The sequence below is a fragment of the Syngnathus acus genome, chromosome 9, assembly GCF_901709675.1.
Source record: "Syngnathus acus chromosome 9, fSynAcu1.2, whole genome shotgun sequence".
Taxonomy (NCBI): domain Eukaryota; kingdom Metazoa; phylum Chordata; class Actinopteri; order Syngnathiformes; family Syngnathidae; genus Syngnathus; species Syngnathus acus.
This window is the reverse complement of record NC_051094.1, coordinates 6,196,321-6,217,941: the sequence shown is the minus strand read 5'-3', so window position 1 is coordinate 6,217,941 and position 21,621 is coordinate 6,196,321. Positions and strand designations below refer to the sequence as shown.

The 21,621-nt window shown below is 41.5% G+C and overlaps 1 protein-coding gene across 2 annotated transcripts; it reads right to left on the bottom strand.

Moving 5' to 3' along the window:
* Positions 1–63: 63 nt before the first annotated feature.
* Positions 64–17,280, bottom strand: gpat2 (glycerol-3-phosphate acyltransferase 2, mitochondrial). 2 transcript variants are annotated; one of them, XM_037258861.1, is made up of 22 exons: positions 17,151–17,280; positions 16,001–16,096; positions 15,818–15,897; positions 15,576–15,686; positions 15,119–15,241; positions 14,406–14,505; positions 13,182–13,315; positions 12,777–12,876; positions 11,374–11,553; positions 10,821–10,913; positions 10,127–10,209; positions 9,019–9,146; positions 8,831–8,901; positions 8,233–8,393; positions 8,056–8,159; positions 5,142–5,326; positions 4,625–4,702; positions 4,302–4,424; positions 2,848–2,968; positions 2,388–2,456; positions 2,122–2,177; positions 64–570 (listed from the first exon to the last, which is right to left on the bottom strand). In XM_037258861.1, exons 1-22 carry the CDS (start codon positions 17,211–17,213, stop codon positions 454–456), a joined length of 2,376 nt encoding a protein of 791 aa, XP_037114756.1. In that variant the 5' UTR covers positions 17,214–17,280; the 3' UTR covers positions 64–453. The 2 variants fall into 2 exon arrangements, with proteins under 2 accessions (XP_037114756.1, XP_037114758.1); XM_037258863.1 differs by having other exon boundaries at positions 17,175–17,278.
* Between the last annotated feature and the right edge of the window lie 4,341 nt (positions 17,281–21,621).

Below are 21,621 nucleotides of genomic sequence, written 5' to 3'. Positions count from 1 at the left end.
GAAAATAATTACACTAATGAAATACCAGAAGACTTCATAAACAAAATAACAAAAAAAACCCTCTCAAGTTAGAGCAGTTTAATAACGATGAGATGAAGAGAATTGGGTCTCATTAGCATGGGATGTGAAATAATGTACTTGGTAAGAGTAGAAAAAAAAAAACAGCTGAAATGTGATCAGCTTACAAATAAAAGCACCCTGGTTACAGTATGAACACAGGGGAGAGCACGCTGCATCATCATACTACGTTGCTGATTACAGCAACCGCAATCCTCATCTCCTGCAGCTTTATGCTAATGCTATTACCGAAGCAAAACTTGAAATCACTGTCTCATAACTAAAAATCTCTCAATGCGATTAACCCCAAAGGCCTTGGCACCTCAACATGGACTCTAAAACCAAACTTTTGACTCTGAAAACACAGTTAAGCACCGAACGCGGCAGTTTGACATATTAATCGCAGAGGTACTGAGAGATGAAGCGCTGCAGTTTCTGCCGGTTTTGTGTCGACTGGAACAAAGGTGTGACCCCAAGGAAGATTCCTCCCTCCCGCCGCTCCTCCATGAGGACCTGATGGGAGTGCAAACATGGTGAGCACGCTTGTAAAGGTAACACTGTTTACATGCATGCTCTTCACACAGCAGGATCTAAATTGACTAACATGTTTGCCTAAATTCTGCATTCAAATTTAGTCTGGTCTAATTTGTTCAACCAAAAAAACAAAAAAAACAATCACATTTGAATCACAAAAATCTGCAACCGTTTCCACTCGTATATTATTTATTGATTTGCTTCCTTACAGCTCTGTTGACTGGCCGCTTCATTAGGTACAGTGGCATAATCCATTTCGATCCAATACCAGAGCTGAATCGATACTATGCCCCGAAGCCCTTCTTCTGATGCCTCTAATTCATTTTTAATATCTAATATTTTATTAAAAGATCATTTTCAATCTTGAGACTGTGATCTCTCTGACAAGGAAGAAGCCTTGTGCCACTCACAGGGTCGCACATCCATATCCCCTAGTTCTCGGAATGCAACAGTAAAAAACAAAGGAAATAAAAACGAATCTTTTTAAATGAATTATTTAATTAAAAAAATAAAAGTTGGGAGGAGAAGTAACACACACGTACAAAATTCTTAAGAATTTATATTTTCACATTTTAGGGCAAAGCCTAATTTAAGGAAGTGGGGGCAGGTAACAAATGCTACTTTCTGGTGTTTGAAGTAGTTTAAACTCATCTTTGAAGTTGTATTTATGAAGTTATTTAACAGCTAACGGTACCTCTTATTTCCTGGGGATGCCATCGGCACAGATTCTTTGGAATGGCCCAGATATACCGTCCCCCATAAAAGAGAGCGTTGTATTTTTTTATCAACTTGAATTACACTTAAAAAAAGTTATTTTTCCTTAACATGCCCACTTTTCAGTCGAATCCACTTTTAAAAATACCAAGACGGCAATTGTTTGACAGATGATGATGACCCTGAGAAGCAAATAAAAAAGTGCCTTTTGAAGTCATTTCAGATATATAGGTCAATGAAGCTCTATTTTTAAAGGCAGCGATTCCCATCTCGCAAAGACGGAGCGGACTGATGGCTGCATAGGCTCAAGGGCTGACTCGTCAATTGTAAGAGCGGGAGATTGGAGAGTGTTCCGAGACTTTGATGCGCACTACATGGGGTGCTACGAGTGGCCTCGCCGAGCCTCGCATCAGGAGAATCCATTTCACTCCAGTTCTTTGTAGATTGTGGAGATGTTCAATAGAAACCCCTTCTCTTTTGTCTTGGAACATCACAGGTATCTATTACTATGTGAAAGATGACCTCTCGTGGCCCTTTTTCTCGCACTGAATCTCAAACTGCCATCATCAAGCATTTATCTGGCCCTGACAACGTTTCTGTTTTATTCATTCAGATGAGGGTCACCATCACAACCCTGACACATGCTCAAAAGTTGAATGAGATACTTTGGGGCAATAATAAGTCCAGAAGGGCAAGAAAAAGTTGATTTTAGTTACTTGACGCAACGCCGTTTAAGTATATGTATAATATATATTTTATGACAAAGTACTTTCTCTGAACACACACAGCATAGAATATATCAAGCCTGTCACTCACCCCCAAGTCTATTAGTGTTCCAACTGCAGCTTGAGCAGCCTCCTGTGAGCAGCTCTCTGCAAGATAGCGCACAAAGGCACGCATCACTCAAAGAACAGACGTATAGCCGATAAAGAAAATAACAGGTCGGAATAATGGAACAAAGCCATTACCAGCGGGATTGGTTGAATATTTTTTTTACATTGCGTAACTCTGAGTGGTTTCAATTAGGATTTTGTCTTTCTATGTGCGGAGGTGTTTTGTTTTTTTGAGGGGGATGTGCTCACCGTAGTGCTGTTTCTTCTTATTTGCTGTATCACACAGATGTGAGCACAGCTGAGTCACAAAATCACCTTCTACCGGAAAGAAAGCGGGGGGGGTTATTCCACATGAATGTTCAAAACAGTCTGGAAAGTCATTTATTGTTCTGTATTATACAAGCAATAGAAAACAATGCTACGTTATCAAAAATGAATTATACTAAGAGCACCTATTTTGTCCTCATTTGGTATATTGTTTGTCTACATGTGTTGCTTCACCCTTTAAGTTCAAATATCTGCAACTTAAAGGGTTATACCAATGCAACACCAAGGCTATCCATCGAAGTTATTTTGAATCGTTTGTTAGCATGAAGTTAAAAAAGCTTTTATCTTAAAAAAACTCATAAGATGGATAACTTGTGTCTCAGGCAACCACTGTGCTTAGCTTTCATTGCTCAAGGAAAGGTAAAGTTAAAAAAAACTAAACCTGGCAGAGGAGTTTTTAGGTGGTCCAAGAAAGTGGTGGTCCAGGAGAGAGCCCTCAGACGTCCGGCTAGCATGTTGCAGAGGAAGAACAGCATTTCGGGACACTGATTTGGTTGGCTTATCTACAAATGGCCAGGCAAGAAAGTGCATGATGGGAATGTCAATGGGAGGATGACTGGATGAAAGAACATTTTCCACCAGGCTTAAAACCTTGTGAGAAGTCACTGTCAGCTAGCATGTCAAGCCACGCAGAAATACAGCAGATGAGGTCTTTTAATTTTGGTTTCTGTCATTTTGTCCGCCAGCCTGTCGGCTCATTTCTTTTTTTGGCCTCAGACTGAAATAGCTCAGCGACTGTGCTATGGGTTGTTATTACGAAAGTTCCTAAAAACATTCATGGCCCCCAGACGACGTCTCCGTTACTTTCATACGGAGGTTCACGTCCGAGCGAACAACAATGTGGAAGCAGGGTACCGTGACATTTACATCAGATATTGCCTTGAGTGATACAGTGACTTTTCCAGTGTAAAGGTCAGAGATTCAAAGGAAGCTGTCATATATCTTGACATATTTTTCCCTTTTATGGGAATCGTAATATTTTCCTGCACAAAATGGTGGAAAAGGCCATTTCAACTAACCAAAGTCGTATTCTAAGCTAATTCTTTTTTGTTTTTTAACTAGACGTGTGCATTACACGCACTGAATTATATTTCCAGTGAAGATTTAGTCTTATTTAACAAAAGTAGGCTTTCAAGTAAAGCAGAGCTGGAGAACACAGCAGTAAAACATTAAATATCTATCACCCGAATGCAACAGGCTCCTTTTTGTCTTTCTAAATCAAGACCGAGCACTGAGGAAAGACCTCTTACGAAGAGGGCCGCTCGCAATGCAATCGTGGTTTTGAAAATGTTTTCTGAGGAAAGAGCTGCACTCACAATCCCTCTCCAAGCTTAAGGTCAGAACAATATTTGAATGAAAAATATATCGCTAAAAAAGAACTCGCCAGAGAAGATTTGAATAATGGACTATTGTTCTGTTGTAAAAAGTCCAAAGAAAAGAGGCAAACGTAATGGAGTGCTTTGTGGACGTCGGTCCGCCGCCAAATCACTTTGCGCTCTTTTTTTGCGAGTTGATTAGTTGCCCCGTGATGCTTTGAAAAGTCACACCGAACATTCAGGACCGTTTTCTATTAAAGCTGACACACATATTGCTAATTGGTATTCAAGCGATGCTTCTCGCCTGCGTGGCTGCTTTTGTTATGCAGATGTACTCGCATCAAATGGCTCTTTCGTGCTGCCACTTTGCCAGTTTTCTCGTGGCCTGCTTTCACCCCCGCGAGCTGCCATCCACTGCTAACTGGGTCAATATCCCACTGGTTTCCCCCTCGATGCAGTGGAACCTCTGGTGCTTCTCAGTGATGGAGCCAAAACAAAAACTATAGTACAGTTTGGCTACCTTGTAGGACAACAAGTCCTGCTCCTCACAATCAGAATCGCTTTGATACGACCCATCTGTGGTGGTCCAGGTCAGGGCGCCCTCTCTCTTCCAGAAATCACAGATTGGAACGTTCTTCTGAACCTGCAGATAAAGAACATCTACAATGTCTGTAGGCAAACAAATATATTTTCTTATAAGACCCAAAGCAGATTTGCAGATAGCAACGATTTGCTATAAATGATTTCAATGCGAAAAGAATATTCTACATTCAAACAAAACAGTGGGTGATTGGTGCCCTGGAAGGAATTGCGTTATGTCTCAGTATGAAAAATACATCTTACTTCTTCCATGATCAGGATGCCGCATCGCACCAAACTGTCAATCGCATCCAGTGCGAAGTTTTGAGAAGACTGGCAGGGCTGGAGAAATTGGGAATAAATGAGAGAGAAGGTGAGAGGAGAGGCGCAAGTAGCTTCAGTCTCATCACACGTGGAAGACGATCGGAGGAAGACAGGTGACAAAGAGCATAGACGTCGAGGTGGAGACGAAGATGAGATCAGAGGAGGAGAAGCGGCGTCGGCCATGGAGTGGGAGCGCTATTTTTCCCGTGGAGCAGAGTAGAAAAGAAATAGCGACTGCTCAAATGAAAGGTGGGCTAACAGAGAAGGGCGCAGTATATCTGCCTCCGATTCGGAGCCCTTGAAGTCAACGTGATGGATTGTGTGCACATGGACGTGTGCACAAACACTCAGCACCAGCGCACGTTTGCGCGGCGCGGGGTGAGTCACCGTTCGGCCCCATTAAACACGCCTTGAACGAGACACGCCGGATGTGTGTGTGATGCAAATGGGAACTCACTGGTCTAAAGCCCGGAGGCAGGAGATGGCAGAGCTGCAGGGCCCTTTCAGTCAGCTCCAACTGGCAGAGGACCACATCAAACTCCAAGTCACCTTTGACCTGGTCTCCATCTGCGCTGTCAGCCCTCACCTTGCTGCTGATGCCACTGCTGGCAATCTCGGATAGCATAGCTGACACGGCACATGCTGGGGTAAAAATATGCATTACTCCACCAACAAGTGAAAATATAGACATAAATATGGTAGCCATAATGGACAGCCTGAAAGAGGGTGAGGTCACCTCACGCAGTGTGGCAATCTGGTGTATAAGTTAACATAATGGAATGAAACAGAGGAACCAATGGAGGGGTGTTGCTAATATTGTGCCTCGAAGGGACAATCAAAATGATCCTTGAAATCGCCATCACATTAGATAGCGTGGGAAAAACAACAACTTGTAATTCTGTATCCTCAATCTGCTTTAGGATAGTGAAATTGATTTGAGAGGGGTCTCTCAAAATCCAGTTTTCGTACCACTTATTCTCACTACGGTTGCAGGTGAGCCAGAGGCAGATATCTTGTTGCCACCTCTAAATTACAATTGACATATTCATGAAAATATTGACCCAAAAAAAGAGGTGAGTTTGAATCACTCCATAAACACAATTTAGTTATTGGAAGGAGAAAATAAAGTGTGATTCCAGGAGGGGCTTCACACTGCTGAATTACTATCAAATATTCCAATCACCTCTGTCACACAATTTTGCGCAAATCAAAACCGCTGTAAACTATTCATGCAATCCAAACTTTGTTAAACGAATACCTCGGTGAATCAATTTGATGTGAGAAGGTAGATTCATTTGAATTTATTGGATAGAAAATGCGCAGGGGTATCTATTAAAGTATTCACTGAGTATAGTTAGGGATTATTTCAAGTAGTTGAGGGCAAAGCCAAATGTCTCATAACGCCCACTGCCTACAACCTGCACTTCCGCAACCAAAATAAACCGTGCTTACATAATGAATCACGCACAGAGAGCCATTCTCAAAAGGTACTTACCGAACATGCTGGTTTAAAAAACAAAACAAACAAAACAAACACTATGTGCTTCAAAATGCAAATGATATTGACAGAGTCAACATTCAGTGAAGCGTTTTGTAAATAGCTACAAATCTGTGTCATCAACCTAGCGCAAGTTAATAGTTGCTAGCGCAGCAAAGACGGTAAAGCAGCAGCACTGAGTTTGGAATTTCGAGCGAATTTCTTTCCTCCTCGTTCTATGACACGACACATTTGTTCCTTTATCTTCTGAGCTTTAGAAGTACCGTAGTTGTTAACACATTTTTCAAACTAGACTTTTCAGCAAGTGAGAAACGGCTGAGTGCGCCGCTCCAGACAAGCGATATCGTGTGTTTTCACGACTTTTGAGACGTAGGAGTAGGACCAGAAGAATATCTACTGTGTTGTTGAAAAGGAGGCTCTGGAGACACAATGTGTGAGTGAGAGAAAAGGACGTGAAACATATTAGCTTTCGAGGGCCCACTGAGGTTGGAGCGAAGATAGAAACCAGACTCTCAAGTACAGCTTTGACCACTACATTGAAAAAGGAAAGATTAGGAAAACATAAGAGCAATCTACAGAACAAATGTGGGAGGGGAGAGTCAGTGGATCAAGCGTGAGTGTGGGGACTGAGATTGAGAGAAAGTAGAATCATGTTTTGATAGAAGCCGAAAACTAGTTGGCTTAGCAGAAGATAGTGAAAGAGCGGTTGCGCGATTAAAGGAAAACACATTTATAAAAGTACATAATGACATGTCCCACGGTGGTTAAATGAAATAGAGACTTTTTTTTTATTTTTTTTTTTTTTTATCAGGTTACAAGGAGGAAATTTGGAGCTCTTGCAACATTGATAATGTCCTCTGGCAAAACAATACACAGGCCAGTTTTGTTTTTTTGAAATGAATGCAACTCAGACACTGTATTTGCCACCCTGAAATACCTCAGCCAGGAACACTTCTGCAACCACTCATCCCGAATTTTTTTTCTTTTCACAGTCACGACCATTTCCTCACAAAACAAGCGCTTATCAAGGATTTGTCTCCCCTGGCGAGTTGGGTTTATTAGGGAGAAAATGAGCACTCGTCAATATCAATAAACTCGTGTATCTGACATGATTTTATTGATGCATGTGATGTTAACTAATTTTATGAAGCGCAAATGCCTTGTTAAATTTAACAATTTGGTTCTTTTCCATCTGACAATAACTTATATGCAATTCTCAAACTGTGAACCATAAACATAATGTAATTAAATTGTTGTGCGTTGCATAAAGAAGCATGATTTAAAATCCAGGACAAGCGTGGCCTTTGTGGCACTTCCAATGAAGCACAAGCACGAGGACACCTAAACAGCGTAATTGGAATGTAAACTTTAGCAAAGGCAGCACAGCTTCCTAACAATGCCATATTCCTGCTGAGAAGGGAGAAATTTAGAATGCTGACCGCTTGCTGTTTTTTTATTTTTTTATTATTATTTTATTGCTCTCAAAGATAAGCAGATCTGGTTGCTTCCGAGTCAATTTTTCATGCATGACTGACTTTGCAATGACAGCATAAATCTCAGCAATTCAAGCCGGGGGGCAAAAATGTACGGCCGCTAAAGACTTCGTTTGTGGCTTTCGACAAAAAAAAGCTAACTGGCAATCTTTTGCTTGTTACATCGCTTGGCGCTTTCGAGTATTTAAGCGGTGCAACTTTTAAAATATCAAATGGATTTTCCGTTCTGCCATGGCAACTGACACAAGTCGCAGCCAAAGCTTCCCACCAACGCCAGCATGCAAAGAGAACATAAGGTCTCCAAATGGCTTTTGGGCTTTAAGTGTTCAAGTGAAAAGTACAGCCATGGTACCAAAATACATGCATGCAAAATCACTCACCACCAACCGCTTCCAAAATAAAAGCATGGGTTACAATCTGCGCCTGAAGGTCCAGGTGCTGTGTGCTAGCAAGAGTAGGACGAGGTACAATCAAAGGGTCTTGCCTAGAGGTCAAAAGAAAGGCATGGAAAGTGGCTTGAGTCAGATTCATCTGGATTTGATTTCAGAAGAACGGACCTTGAAGGTACTGCAGCTATGATGAGGTGAGGGGCGAGCAGCGTGACGGCGTAGTGGACCACTTCTGTTAGACTTCCTCCAAATCCGACATCTTTGTTCCTAAACAAGAGCTCCTCCGTGAGCCAGCTGACATCACGACACAAGATGGACGTGCTCACACCCTGCCCCAAACAAACCAGGAATTGAAATTCATGCCGTGAATTTTTCCATGAAATACAGTTGAACTTCTCACCAATGCCATGAAGTTGCGGAACAATTGCACCCAAGTTTTGGAACGTTATGACTCAAAAGTCTCGGAATTTCTTCGTTTTCTCAGATGTCGTACAGTACTTGGTGGTCAGGAACTTAGTTGAAGTGATACACCTCGACGCGGACAAGCTTGTGTGTTGGTGATGAGCTAACTATAGTCATGGAGTCTTTGCCGAATATTTCCACGATTAACTCATTCACTACCATTGACGGCTATAGACGTAATAGTTTACAATAGTTTGTTTTAAATGTATCTGCACACGTAGGACGGTTAACGTTCAAATTTGTTTTTCACAAGGGCTATCAATAGATACCGTTGATACGGTCGTGCAAGTTTGACAGCATTCACCTTGCGGTGTCTGTAGAGCAAAAGACTGGACAGCAGACTGGTGGACATCACTGCCATGCAGGAGATTACAGCTGGGAATGAAAACACAACTCACAAATCCTAAATACCATGACACAATGCTAACAGGATTAAAACATCTCGCGGGGATTCCGTTACAGACCAGCAGGGGAACATTATCTCCGACTTACAGAAGACGAGGTGGACAGCGATGGCAGTGTTGAGCTCACTCTCCTGATGAGCTAGCTCTGTGCTTTCTGACACAGAACGACAAGGCGGGAACCACCACATCTTCCTTTCACCAAACTCACTCACAGTGCTTGATAGGAAAAGCAAACGGCCGGTATCAATTTTGGATCAAGTGTCAATCCTTTGCTAGGATGCATACAACCCAATGTGTAGGTGGATATTTTTGTTTGTTTGTGTTAATGCTCCACTCGTGGCTTATACATCGTCGGTGTACACTCCTTGCTCAACAGCGAAACATTAAGAGGACACGGTGACTCGCCAGTGCGCACAGTGGAGTATTAAGCCGTATCCCATATTTCCCTCCGGAACACTGAGCTAAACAAGTGAGTACTGGACCAGGTGGCCCCCTTTGATTGAGTGGCCCTGCTGCTATTGAATGGCGTCATGAGTACACAAACGAGGATTGGCTTTGAGAGAACCATGGGGAGAAGATGTGGGTGGCTGAAGGAAACTGATGGCCATGGAGTACAGTCGGGCAATGAGCAACAAGAAATGGAAAGTAACACGGTCTCATTTAAGAACAACATATTAAAGGCATTTTTAGTCGTTTCAAGTCAACTGATTGACGAGGAATTAGCGTGTGAAGGAGAGAAGCTCATCACGTGTAAAATTACACCGCTGGACCTCGGCGTACTCCATAAAGCTCTCGAGAGTATCGCGATATGATACAAATATTGACAGCGTGTTTGGTAATCACCTCATTATTTCCTAGCGAGATGGCTAGCACCAAAGCTTGTTAATGCCATGGAGCAAAAGTTTATGAAATGACTACACGCTGATAAAAATCCATTTGAACTATTCCCTCGCTACTATCCATCATTTCTCATCTCATTTAATCATTCTGTTGTTGTTGTTTCGGGCATTCGCTCTCCAAAGATTGTAAGACGTGAAGCTTATTTGCTCACCGAGGATGTTCAACCAACTTTTCGTGTCAGTGCCTGATTTGAAAATTTCTTATCATTTGTCAAATCCTGGGCAAAAGTCAAATCTTGCGGCGATTTTTCCAAGACAAACTGTCAGCGTGTGTTTGGGGTTGTGTAGTTAGATTACCTATCGTTGATAATGACAGGCAGCAACAGGTCCTGTAGAGGGCGCCATTCAACTACTCTGCACCTGCCTGATGCGTACATCTCCTGCGCACACGCACACACAAATCTGAATCAGTGACGATTGAAGAACAGATGATCAATTATCATTGCACGATTGCACTCGTTGTCCAATAGTATTTGGGGGTCTATATTCCCAGTGAGTCATCCAACGGCATTGATTTGTTGCACATTTACAACTAACTCTATATGACAGTAAGCCATATTTTAAGCCTCCGTTTCATAAATGGATGGAGGTGGAAGGCTTTTTTTCAGTGCAGAAAGAACTGGGCAGCCACAATGGTACATGCAAGCAAATCCGTTCCGCCTTTTGTTTATTGTATCTCCTATGCCTCTAAGAACTTCAAAAAGAAAAAAAAGTTTGGGGAAGCTGATTTAAGCACAGCGTTTGCGTCTTTGTCTGGTTCAGGGCTTAGGGTGAACAAACTAATGAGGACTGCTGGAGCCTCACCACTTTAGTCTGACTATTTGTTTTCCAGGGTTAATGGATCATTGTGGCTCTTGTAGAAACATTAAACACATTAGAATAACAGGAGTGTTTGATAACGAGATGTCTTTTTTTCCCCCTCAAATTCCTGAAAAGTATGGGAGTGATTTTAGAGATGTGAGGATTCATTGTCTCCTTAAATGGTGTTCACCTTAAGAGTAAAGGGCTGAGCAAGATGAATCCTAACAATTCCTTCTGGTTTCCTCCAAAGAAGAGACGACAGCCAGCCAAATAGATCGCTAACCTGTAAGACGATGGAGGGGAAACAACATTCAATACAACTGCGGCACACAGTGACTTGGAGATAATGTCATAGTTAGGCTTCGCCATTAGAAGTCACATTAAGCGGTACCGCAGATGAGCAGTGTGTATGATGACGACAAATAAACAGATGATCAGTGACGCCGAGTGTGCGCCAAAGAGAAGCTTTTTATGGCAATTAGCCGGAAGTTACACCCACTCTCCAGCGCGCAGATGAAAGACGGCAAACAACCATCAACGACATGCAAAGCTCATCTAAACAACAAACAATTGCCAGCAGGAATGCAAATATGAGCTGGCACTCGAACACTTCCATCCTAATTTAGTTTTTTTTCAGTTATCCTCCAAAATAAAGGCTGTTGCGCTTGCTCCGGAGGACATTACGTACGCAGAGAGCGCTCGTAAAACTCTCGAGGCTGCTTCGTGTGTTTACAGCCATTTACCTGCATGTGTGTCTCTGGCACACAATCATAGGAGATGCCCACAGGAACCAGACAGATATCAGGGACAGAGCCGTCTTTGATGAGCTGCCTGATGCGAGCTAGCCACTGCCCCCCTTGACCAGACTCCGCTGACACACCGAGGCTTAACGATTGGCCCTCATGTAGCAGCTCACGTACGAGCTGAGGAGGAGAGAAAGAGAGAGATAAGCGATGGTATCGAGGAAGGTCCGGGAGGTCGTGACAGTCTGGAGTAATTAGCATAAAATGTCTGCCATGCATTTTAAATTACACATTAGCCAAATGACAGGTCAAGGCCTTCAGAGAAGGAAGAAAACGTGTAAGAATGTGTGTGGGGCAGTCAAAATGCAAACTGGATGAGGAGCAGACGTAACAGACTTTGGGGGAAACTTTACGACATTCAGGAAATGAAGTTACGATACAGAAAAACAAACAAGAGCGTACGCTCAATAAACAAGAGCGGTCTATTAACGTTGACACAGTAGAAGCAATAAACAAAATAGCTTTCAAACACGCAGGCAATATGCTTTCTCACATTAACAATCAAAGGGGGGGGGGGGACACACACGAGTCTCTTATAAAGAACCAAGATTGTAGTTTTGCGAATTGATGACCGGCCAAGCGCTTTTATTAAGACGTATCACAAAATATTGATCTTAATAAAAACCTGTTACGCCTCCAAATGAAACACATCTTCGGATAAAATGATGCAATGCACTAAGGGCTCCCTTGCTGCACACAAAAAGGAAGCTGGTAATAAGGTGATGAGCACTGAGAAATGTGAGAAGAGGAAAAAAAAAAAAAATGAAGGTGTGGCATTAATTGAGGAGTAAAAGCGAAGGAAGACAATTCTTTGCAAAAGGAGGAATGGTGCTGAGTTGAAAGAAGAGTTTAAACCACGGCTTTTATTTTGATTGAGGAGCTGACTGGGTAGGGATGAAAAGAACAACAGCACACTGAAAGACAAATCACAAGGCCAGGTAGCTATCTTGTGCTTACCCAGCAATTTTATATCATCACCAGCCTGAAGATGTTTTTTTTCCATCCACCAGCAAAATGCATTAGCATCATGTTTTTCTGATTCATGACCCAGGCCTTCATTTCCATTCACTTGGGAACAGGCCGTTTGTATGTTTCAAGACATGCGGCTAATGAGGAACTGCCGCAATTGTCGGGCTCGAATAGATTGTACGGCGAGGACGGATTATTTATTTGATTCCATTAAAGTGGTGACTCAGAGAAAAGGGAGCGTGGAACCTAATTTAACCTCTGATGGATTTGCATATGAAACTCAAGCGGATGACTGCCATTCAATGACATTTAAATTGGATAGGAGAGAAAGGAAAACGGTCACACTCAGCCATGAGACAACACGTCAAACTTACAGAGGTCATGACAGGCGCGTAGAGATTGTCCGCTTCCGCATCCTGCTCAGTTGATGCAAACGGCGGCAAGAAGATGATGCCGATTTTGCGAAGGATCGCCCTAAAGGGGAATTTGCCACGCATCATTCCACACCAATCTGAGACATCTCAAGAGCAAGCATCATAACTAACTTCTTGATTAACTGATAAATTGTTCTTAATTGATAGCTGACTAACTGAGAAGTGTGTTGCAGCATGTTAGCATAAGAGGGAAGAATTGGCAAAAGAAGTTTCAAGTTATTTCTTGCCGCAACTAGTTTCATCTCAAACTAACCTTAAAATCATTTTGTTCATATATTTGTCATCACAGTGCTGTTTTTACACCGCTGAACGAAATGTGTATCAAAGTGTGGTCTTGTTTTGTACCTGAGGAAGGAGTTGTTGATTCGGATCGGACAGATTGTATACGGGACTCTCAGGTTGTTACAGAAGAGCACCAGAGAAATGAGAAGGCTGTCCAGCATGCTTTGACGCACATACACGTAGACCAGCAGCGAGCCCTGAATGGTGTCATGGAAGCGGCTTTGCATTAGCAACATACATCACGTTGCCGTTCCATTGTACTTGTAACGATGCTGGCTCTTGCGGGTGTGCAGGGATTAGGGGAGGAGATTGGCGTCTCTCCTTTAAAAACTTTATTATTATGACTAGTATCGAGGAAATGAAGATTTAATTAAAGCAATCTCCATTTGATATCCACAGAGAAATAAAAGACGAATGAAAAGTGAAGTATAAGCTGTGAAAACTATCAGGCAGAGAACTCCAAAGTCTTTTTCGACTCTTTAGAGTCACCTTGTTTTATAATGACTTATTACTTTGCTTATTGTTCTGCTTTTTAAGTATCTCACACTTTTATACCTATGTTTTATGAGTGAAGGGGTAGCGCTAACTGGAGCGACTACAGATTACGCAGCGCGCACATTAGCATCGAGTCAAATCTCAGTTCAATTAATTTGCCGCTCGTACTTCTGGCTGACAGCTCCTCTGTTGTTCTTCCTAAGTCTTTACAAATGATTCATTATTTCATTTCATTTGGATTCTTCACTTCATTTGTAATTTTCCTCTTATTGACGTGGTGACCAAACTTGGTTCAGAACGTCTCTTTTCTTTGTCTGTGGACACAAAATCATTGACTTCACCCAGGGAGAAAAGAATAAAATGTATGACACTGACCTCTATTGATTTGTGTTCTATTGTCAAAAGTTAATAACAGAGATGAGGGATGACATGACATTTCCACAAGGGATTGAGTCAAAATATTCTAAAGATAATTCGATTATACAATTGAAACCAGGGACATGCAAAATAGTTAATTAACTAGTCTGATTTAGCTAATAACGACAACTATGTAGTATTCCATGACAAAAAAAAGTCACTGAATAATAATCAATTATATTTATATTGCACTTTACATTGCAAAGAATCTCAAAGTGCTGAACAAATCAGAGAATTTGAAAACACATACCACAGCCTGATTTCAATCACAAGAGTAAGGCGGTCAGTCTAAACACTCATGGCTTGAGCACGGTAGCAGCTTCAGAAAGAATATGCGTGTGCGCGCGCACGTGTGTATGATGATGAAGTGTGTACCTCTTCTGAGACTCTGTGCAAAGCCTCAAAATGGTTGAGGTTCACTTGAATACTGGCAAAAACAGCGGCAAACATCTTCGTCATCACCCAGCCCACGCATCTAGTCACGAGCAGAGTGGCAGCAATGTAGTCGGACAGAAAAAGGGAAAAAAAAAGGAGATAAAAATGAAAATTAATGGCTGAGGATGACGAGAGTAGAATGACGCATGAAAAGCAATAATGGACAAACAAGGAAGGCAGTGAAGTCCTCAAAGTAGTCACTCACATACCGCAGTTGCTATCTATCAGGCAGATCTTGATAACGTTTCATTTTGAGGCTTTTTTGTTATACTTAATATCATTTTATGATATAATGTGAGCTATTTGATTATGAAGGTGAGAAACAAGCTGGAGATCAAGAAGAAAATGTCTCCTATTCTAACTGCATACATTAAATGTCTTCAATACGGGAAAAATATTCATTAATTCACTTGATTATTAAAGTTTTTTTTTTTTAATATATGTTAAGCTTCAATTATTCTCCATGAAACGTTTTTGTTAATATTTTGGGCATTCTGGAACAAATAAATGACATTGTTGTCTATGGAAAATCTTCCTTTGGATTTTTTTCAATTTTAGTCGGACGTTCCGGAAAGGATGAACAAGCAAAACGACTTGCGTTCTACCGGCTTCAAACATAAAACTTCAAAGTATTGACACGATGAAAAACGCACCGTAGAACTCCTGGGGAGATGCAGGTATTAATTAGGGGGCGGAATGTTGAGATGTGACGAGGCTGCCCTTGGCTTTCACCACCCTCAGGCGCTTTTGGGTTTGCTGCGAGAGCCTCCCTCACACTGAAAGATAAGCACAGTTAAACAAGTGCTAAATAGAGTTCTTCCATCCTAAAACCCTCCCAGTAGGACTACAACAACCTTGAGTGAAGGGGGTTCGCAACACAATTATATTGACAAAAAGACAATAAAAGACAGAAAAGTATGATGGCTGTCCCTTGTTACGCACTTTCACTCCCCAGGTGATACGCTTCCTTCTCGGTCATTGTTTGCGTGTTTTATCTGCTTTCCTTTGGTCTTTTCTCTTCCCAGAACGGGAGGATCCCATTACCTTTTCTGTATCTTCCCTTATCATTTATTTACTGCCCTCCTCCAGAAGCTCTGTCATCTCTGGTACCTGCTACTCTCATAGATGCTCTCCTGCCGGCTGTTAACAGGACTGGGATAAACCTTGCGCCCACTCACAAACAGCACGCAGCATATCCTCCGCACTAGCCAGCCTCTGTACCTACAACGAAATGGAAATCAAAGATCAATTAAAAAAAACTGCTACTTGTATTCTTCCCCTTTATCGTTTTGACATTATTTAGGCGATACTTTTTACCTCAGTGCAGCCCTATCTTTTGTATCTTACGTTACCTGGTGTGAGTTTCATCGACACAGAGAATATTGTGGAAGTCAAGGCGGGGGCTTTGTCCAAACGTCTTACGATAGCGTGACTGAAAAGGACAAAGGAGATATTTGCCCACGGTACCGGAATACCAACACAAAGTATATTTCAAGTGCATTTAAGATTTTCTCTTTTTCTGCTTTGATTCTTACCAGACTGTCTGGAGTGCACTGTTGGCAGCACTGACCCACAATTGGTCGGAACTTGCCCAGCACAGGTACGGAAGTCATCTTAAATGACCATGACACCTAAAGCACAAGAAAAAAAGAATGATACAAAACACAACACTGTTATAAGTCATGGACGTGAGTAGCACCCAGAAAACAACTTCCGAAATTCTCTTTAAACTTTGCTGTAAAATAAATGCGCTATCAGTAACAGTAACATGAAAAAGTGATAATGGAGAAAAACAGTAGTAAGATTTACTTATTACCTAAATTATTAACTGTACTTCTAAGCTCTTTTTTATTTGAGTGCAGCTTGTGGCGCAATAAAATACAAAGAGGCAAGGAAAAAAAATGGAAGAATGACTATGAATACTAATACCGCTTTAAAACAAGGAGTTGAGGCAATGACAAGATGCATTGCTTCGAATTCACACTGATCCAGTTTAGATATAACAAGCTAATGAATCCCGTGAAATCAATGACTTTGATCAATGATAATGATCTGAGAAAACGGAACAGTGCACTGAGTAAGTGTCTTGCCAAGACACTATAATACAAAAATGGGGAACTGCAAAGGTTCCCTCCCCCCAAATCCTGCGAGGAGGACCATAGTAAATTTATAGTGCAATGATCAAACAATTGTTTATTACTACGTATTTTGCACATTTGTAGGTTAAATATTGTTGGGTCTTTGATAAGAGCCATTCTGGGGTCACATTTGTTTTTAGAATGAATGGAAAATGATCTTGTGGGACTCCCTGCGTGTTTTATGATACAGACTAAATTACTACAGTGACAAAACTGTAGTGGCATGCTTGCATCTGATTATTGGATATTAATTTCAATTTGCAAACTACAATCGGGACGACCAGAACCCAAATTCAAACCACAAAACTGACACACTACTGTAACCGTGCTGCCCTGAATTATTTTCCATTGCTAGCCAAAAACTTCGCAGCTCTTTTCTACTTAGATGAATACATTTTATTTGACAGAAATTACAAGACAAATCAAATACCAAGCACATGGGGCCAGGGCTGTTTCCTTGAGATTGGCAAGAACAAAGATTAAGGAATGAATGCACAGGGTTCAAATAACAATGGGAAAGGGTCACGCATGCATGCGGCGGTCTTACAGCATGTCTTTTGTGTGGCATCACCATGTCTCGAGCTATCCCGCCATTCAACTGCTGCACCATGATGAGTCCAATCCAGCCTTCAATACGGTTATCTGCCAAGGCAAAGATAGGAGGTGGAGTTGGGTGTTTGAAAACATTTTATGAACACACAACAAACAAGTCTGTGTAAGAAAACAACCTTATCCTCTGGCTCTCTCTCTCGAGGTAAGAATTTCATATGAGTACTGGCCTATCTATCATTCTTTGCTCATAGATGCAATTTCAACCAACTAAAGCAGCACTTCTCCGCCTCCACAATCTCAAATTGTCTTCTTTTCATCCTCGCGGGCGAAGAGAGGCTAGATTTGCGCTTTCCCTGTGGCTACTTTGACATTGGTTCAATTTCCAATCAAGCATTGATTCAGGGCAATTTTTTTTATTTGTGTGCTTCCAATAAAAGAAGTCAATGAACTGGTGGCTCAGTTGTCTTTAGTATTCATTGTGTTAAGCACACTGTTGCTTTGGAGGAAACGATTGTTGATTTAGTGTGCACCGATGCAAAAGGGAGGTCACTACTTGGCTGCAATATCGATTTGGTCTCAACTAGTTTGGGATTTAAAGCAACATAGAGGTGACAGATACAGACCGTTGACTTCTCTGGGTTACGTTATGATGTTCAATTTGTCACTGGCAAGGAAACGCGAGTTCGAAATAAAGACATTCCACCAACTGGAATAATTGCTTATTTAACTTGTCATTGAAATTTTGCATAGCCAAACTGAGACCTAAAAAAAAAAACTTTGTATATATTATATAATAATAATATAAATCAAAATATACAGTAAATATTATTCATATAAAAATATATTTAATATTTATTTATATTTAAATATCAAAATTATTCTCTAAATTAACATATTTTAAATGGATTCATAATGGTTTATGATATTGAAAATTGAAAGTAAGAAATGCTAATGCAATCATATAAGGACCAAGTTACCTCTGAAATTTTACAGATCTGGATCACTCGGATCATGGACATATTTTTTTTTCAATCCAATGGATGATATTATCCGGTGTAATTTAAAGTGTCATCCTGATAATTATGATCATCATCACAAAGCTCTTGCTGGTAATCAGCCATCAGTTGGAAGACTTATTAGATTCAAAGGAAGACTTTATGTCTTTGTAGCTTACTCGACTGATCCCACTCTGTCCCATTACTTGGCTAATTGAAGTCTAAGCTTTTCCCCGTCCCCGTGGGGAGATGCTCCATTTCTCCTGGCTCAAGTTCCCACATTCATTATCAACTCCACTGGGAGCAAAGACACTGATAAGAGGTTTGCAGGAATCGGTGATGCTTTGCAGGTGCAGGGGTTGATGGTAGCAAAACAGCAAGGAAAGGGAGTTAAACTGCAAATTACGCAGCCACAGAATAAGCAAAGGCTCTAATGGGGTTACATAATCCACTTCCACCTGGAGCCGAGGCAATCGACTGTACTATTCCGACGCCAGGCCTGAGTGAAATTGCCAACAAACAACAGACTCTCCGATATGCAGCCTATACTATCAGACTAAAGAAAAAAAGAAAAAGTAGCCTCTACTTTACCATAAACTATGAGTTAAGAATACAAGCCATGTAATGATCTTACTGTTCTAGCAATACAAAACAATCAGGTGATACGCTGCATACCTAAAAGCAACCCAGGGGCTTCTTCAATCCACCAGAGACGGAGGATTGTGCCGACTATGGAGATAACGCCACTGGGACGTCAATGCGATGGGCTTTTATCGGCGTTCTGCAAGTAAACCTGGAATCTTAATACTGTTTACGCACACAACTACGCAGTACATACGTCAACGGTCAGTCTCACTGCTACAATCCCATATAGGAAATCAATCAGTGAATCAGTAGCTGCAAGTTCCGAAGCACGGCTGCATCGATTTCTTCACACTAAAGGAATTCTTTCTTCTTTTCCTTCCGCTTACTTTCCACTTCAATGGCCATGGTTCATTGTAGGTCTTACGTAAAGGCAATGCATTATTCATATGGAAGCGAGATTTCCAATGAGCTGAAATTTTGGTTCAATCGCCCACGCAATCAACACAATTTTCTATGATCAATTAATTATTATGGCTTTCCCTGATTAGCATATTTTATATTCATCGCCAACTCGGTGAAGAGGAACACCGTGAGCTTGAAATGGGTGAAAGCATCACACATTTAAAAAAAAAAAAAAAATCTATATCAAATTTTACATTGTGACTCCAAAGCCATCATCGCTCTGCCAAACATCAACGTCAGTTCTAATTACCCAGATTAACTGCTAACACCTCTGCGGCTGAGTGCGGCCTTTATTCGTTGTCCCTTTTAACGGCAGCCAGCGTCACAGCACGAGCTGTCATCTCACTTAGGACAAATTCTAAATAGTTTGGAAACGTGACCTACTTAAGAAAATCAATGGGATAAAAAAACGCTCATAATGTTAACATCCTATCACTGGTTAATTACACCGAATAATCAGGTGCTCCATGTTAATAAAAAGGCAAAATAAGTTGTATTTTATTCCTCATTGAAGGATGTAGAAATGTGGAATTTGTGAGTGTAGACGGAGTACAAGTGTGTGAATGAAATGGAGGCCAATTGAAAGGATTGAAAGGAAATGTTTTGGATTTCTTTTGGTCATTCAAGAGATTCTCCTCCCCTCCCCGGTAAAGAGAGAAAAAAATTCTCATCTTGCTGATAGTTTTCATTTCAGCCACCGTCAGAGCTGTCACCGCTTACTGGTCGTCAACAGGGACAATGAAATCTAAAAGGCTACTGTGCCTCCCCCAAGTTTGCCACCAGCCGGTCACAAACATAAATTTGCATAATGAACATATTGTTAATGTCAGAAGAGGGGGTAGCCAAATCGGTGCACCTGGCTCTCCACGGGGGGGGGGGGGGGGGGGGGTCGGTGAGATCGATGCCTGTAGAGGACGTTCTCATGCCAGAACAGACGTACACACACCCTGCCTGGAAATGTTGTTTAATTAAGACGATCGTTCATCCCGGAGGTGCCTCATAGGTGCAAGTCATAAGTAGGTCTCAAGCCGTAACCTTCAAGTTTCAAGCAAATTACTGCGAAAACAAAATCAAGCCACTCAAATTGAGTCCATACTAAATTTGAAGTAACTTCAGTTATCAAAGTTATACGTATTGCATTTAAAATCAGAAATAATGAAAAATTCTGGCATCCAATGCTTTAAGCCTTTGATGAATGCTGTTATAAGTGAATTTAGAAGTCAGTAGTTACATTTAATTTGCTTTCATGGGCAACGAAGCTAGTTAGCTCCGAGGCTTTCCGTTTGATATCTTTGCTTTAAAGAGCAACACAACAAATTTGATAAGTGGGGAAAAAAGTCAGCAGTCATCACTCAATTGATTCATGCCTTGATTCACTCTCAAGTTTGTGGGTTTTTTTGGGTTCAGATTATTGATTGATGGTCAAACGACTTCTTGAGGAGAAATCATTTTGTTATTACATCTCCGGAAATAAGGACCCCTTTCCATGCCCTGGACAGGGCATAACACAAAGAATACATCAAGCATTAGTCACTGGAGGGTTTGACTCATTTGTATTCTAGTAGGCTCTCTCGTAAACATAAGTGGATGAGTGCGACTAAAATAAGGGGAGGAGTGGAAGATAAAAATCATTCAAGCAAAGAACAAGAGCTTTCCTGACCCACAAACCAGTTGAAGGTCCTCTCGACGATGGCCCCCGGGTCTGCCGCACAGGAGTCACTTTGCCGAGTGGACGGCAAGTGAATTTCCATTCCGATTGTTTACAGTAAAATGACTAAAGAAAAGACACTTAACAGGTAATAAAATGCTTCGCTGCGGTGATAAAAGTCGAATCAAAAGTCTGCAAGTCTTTACAACCTTGTGGGTCTCTGTACTCTCTCCAAGGAATCTACAATGTGCACACACACATTTAGTACAGAGGTGACAGTCTTGGGGTGATGTAAGGTGGAGTGATTACACTCCATAATGAAAAAACCCAAAGGACATTAGACAGTTGTTGGTTACATGGAGAGCAGAGTTGCGTTAAAAGTGTGCTTTGCTGGTGTCCGACCTACAGATGACTAATGGGGAGAAACACGGGACCTCCTTAAATGTATTAGTCTTCATGGGCACAACCTAATCTCGTACGGTAACATGAATAAAACGGCCGGCGCCGGGAGACGTCCCCAAGAGAAAAACCGAAAGCTCTCTGTCGCCCTGATGGCTGCTTTGCGGGATAGGTCGTAAATACTGCTCACCGCATGCTAGATGATGGAGTCGCATGGTCATTTGTGGGAGCAAATGCACGTCTGCTGCGTTATTTATCATTAGTTTGCCTTGCAGGAGTTCATATCGAATTTGGAATTTGGATTCATCCCGTCGTAAAGCAATTGAGTCAAAGTGCGCTACATGGCTGTAACCAGCAGAGGCGCTGTTGATGCATTC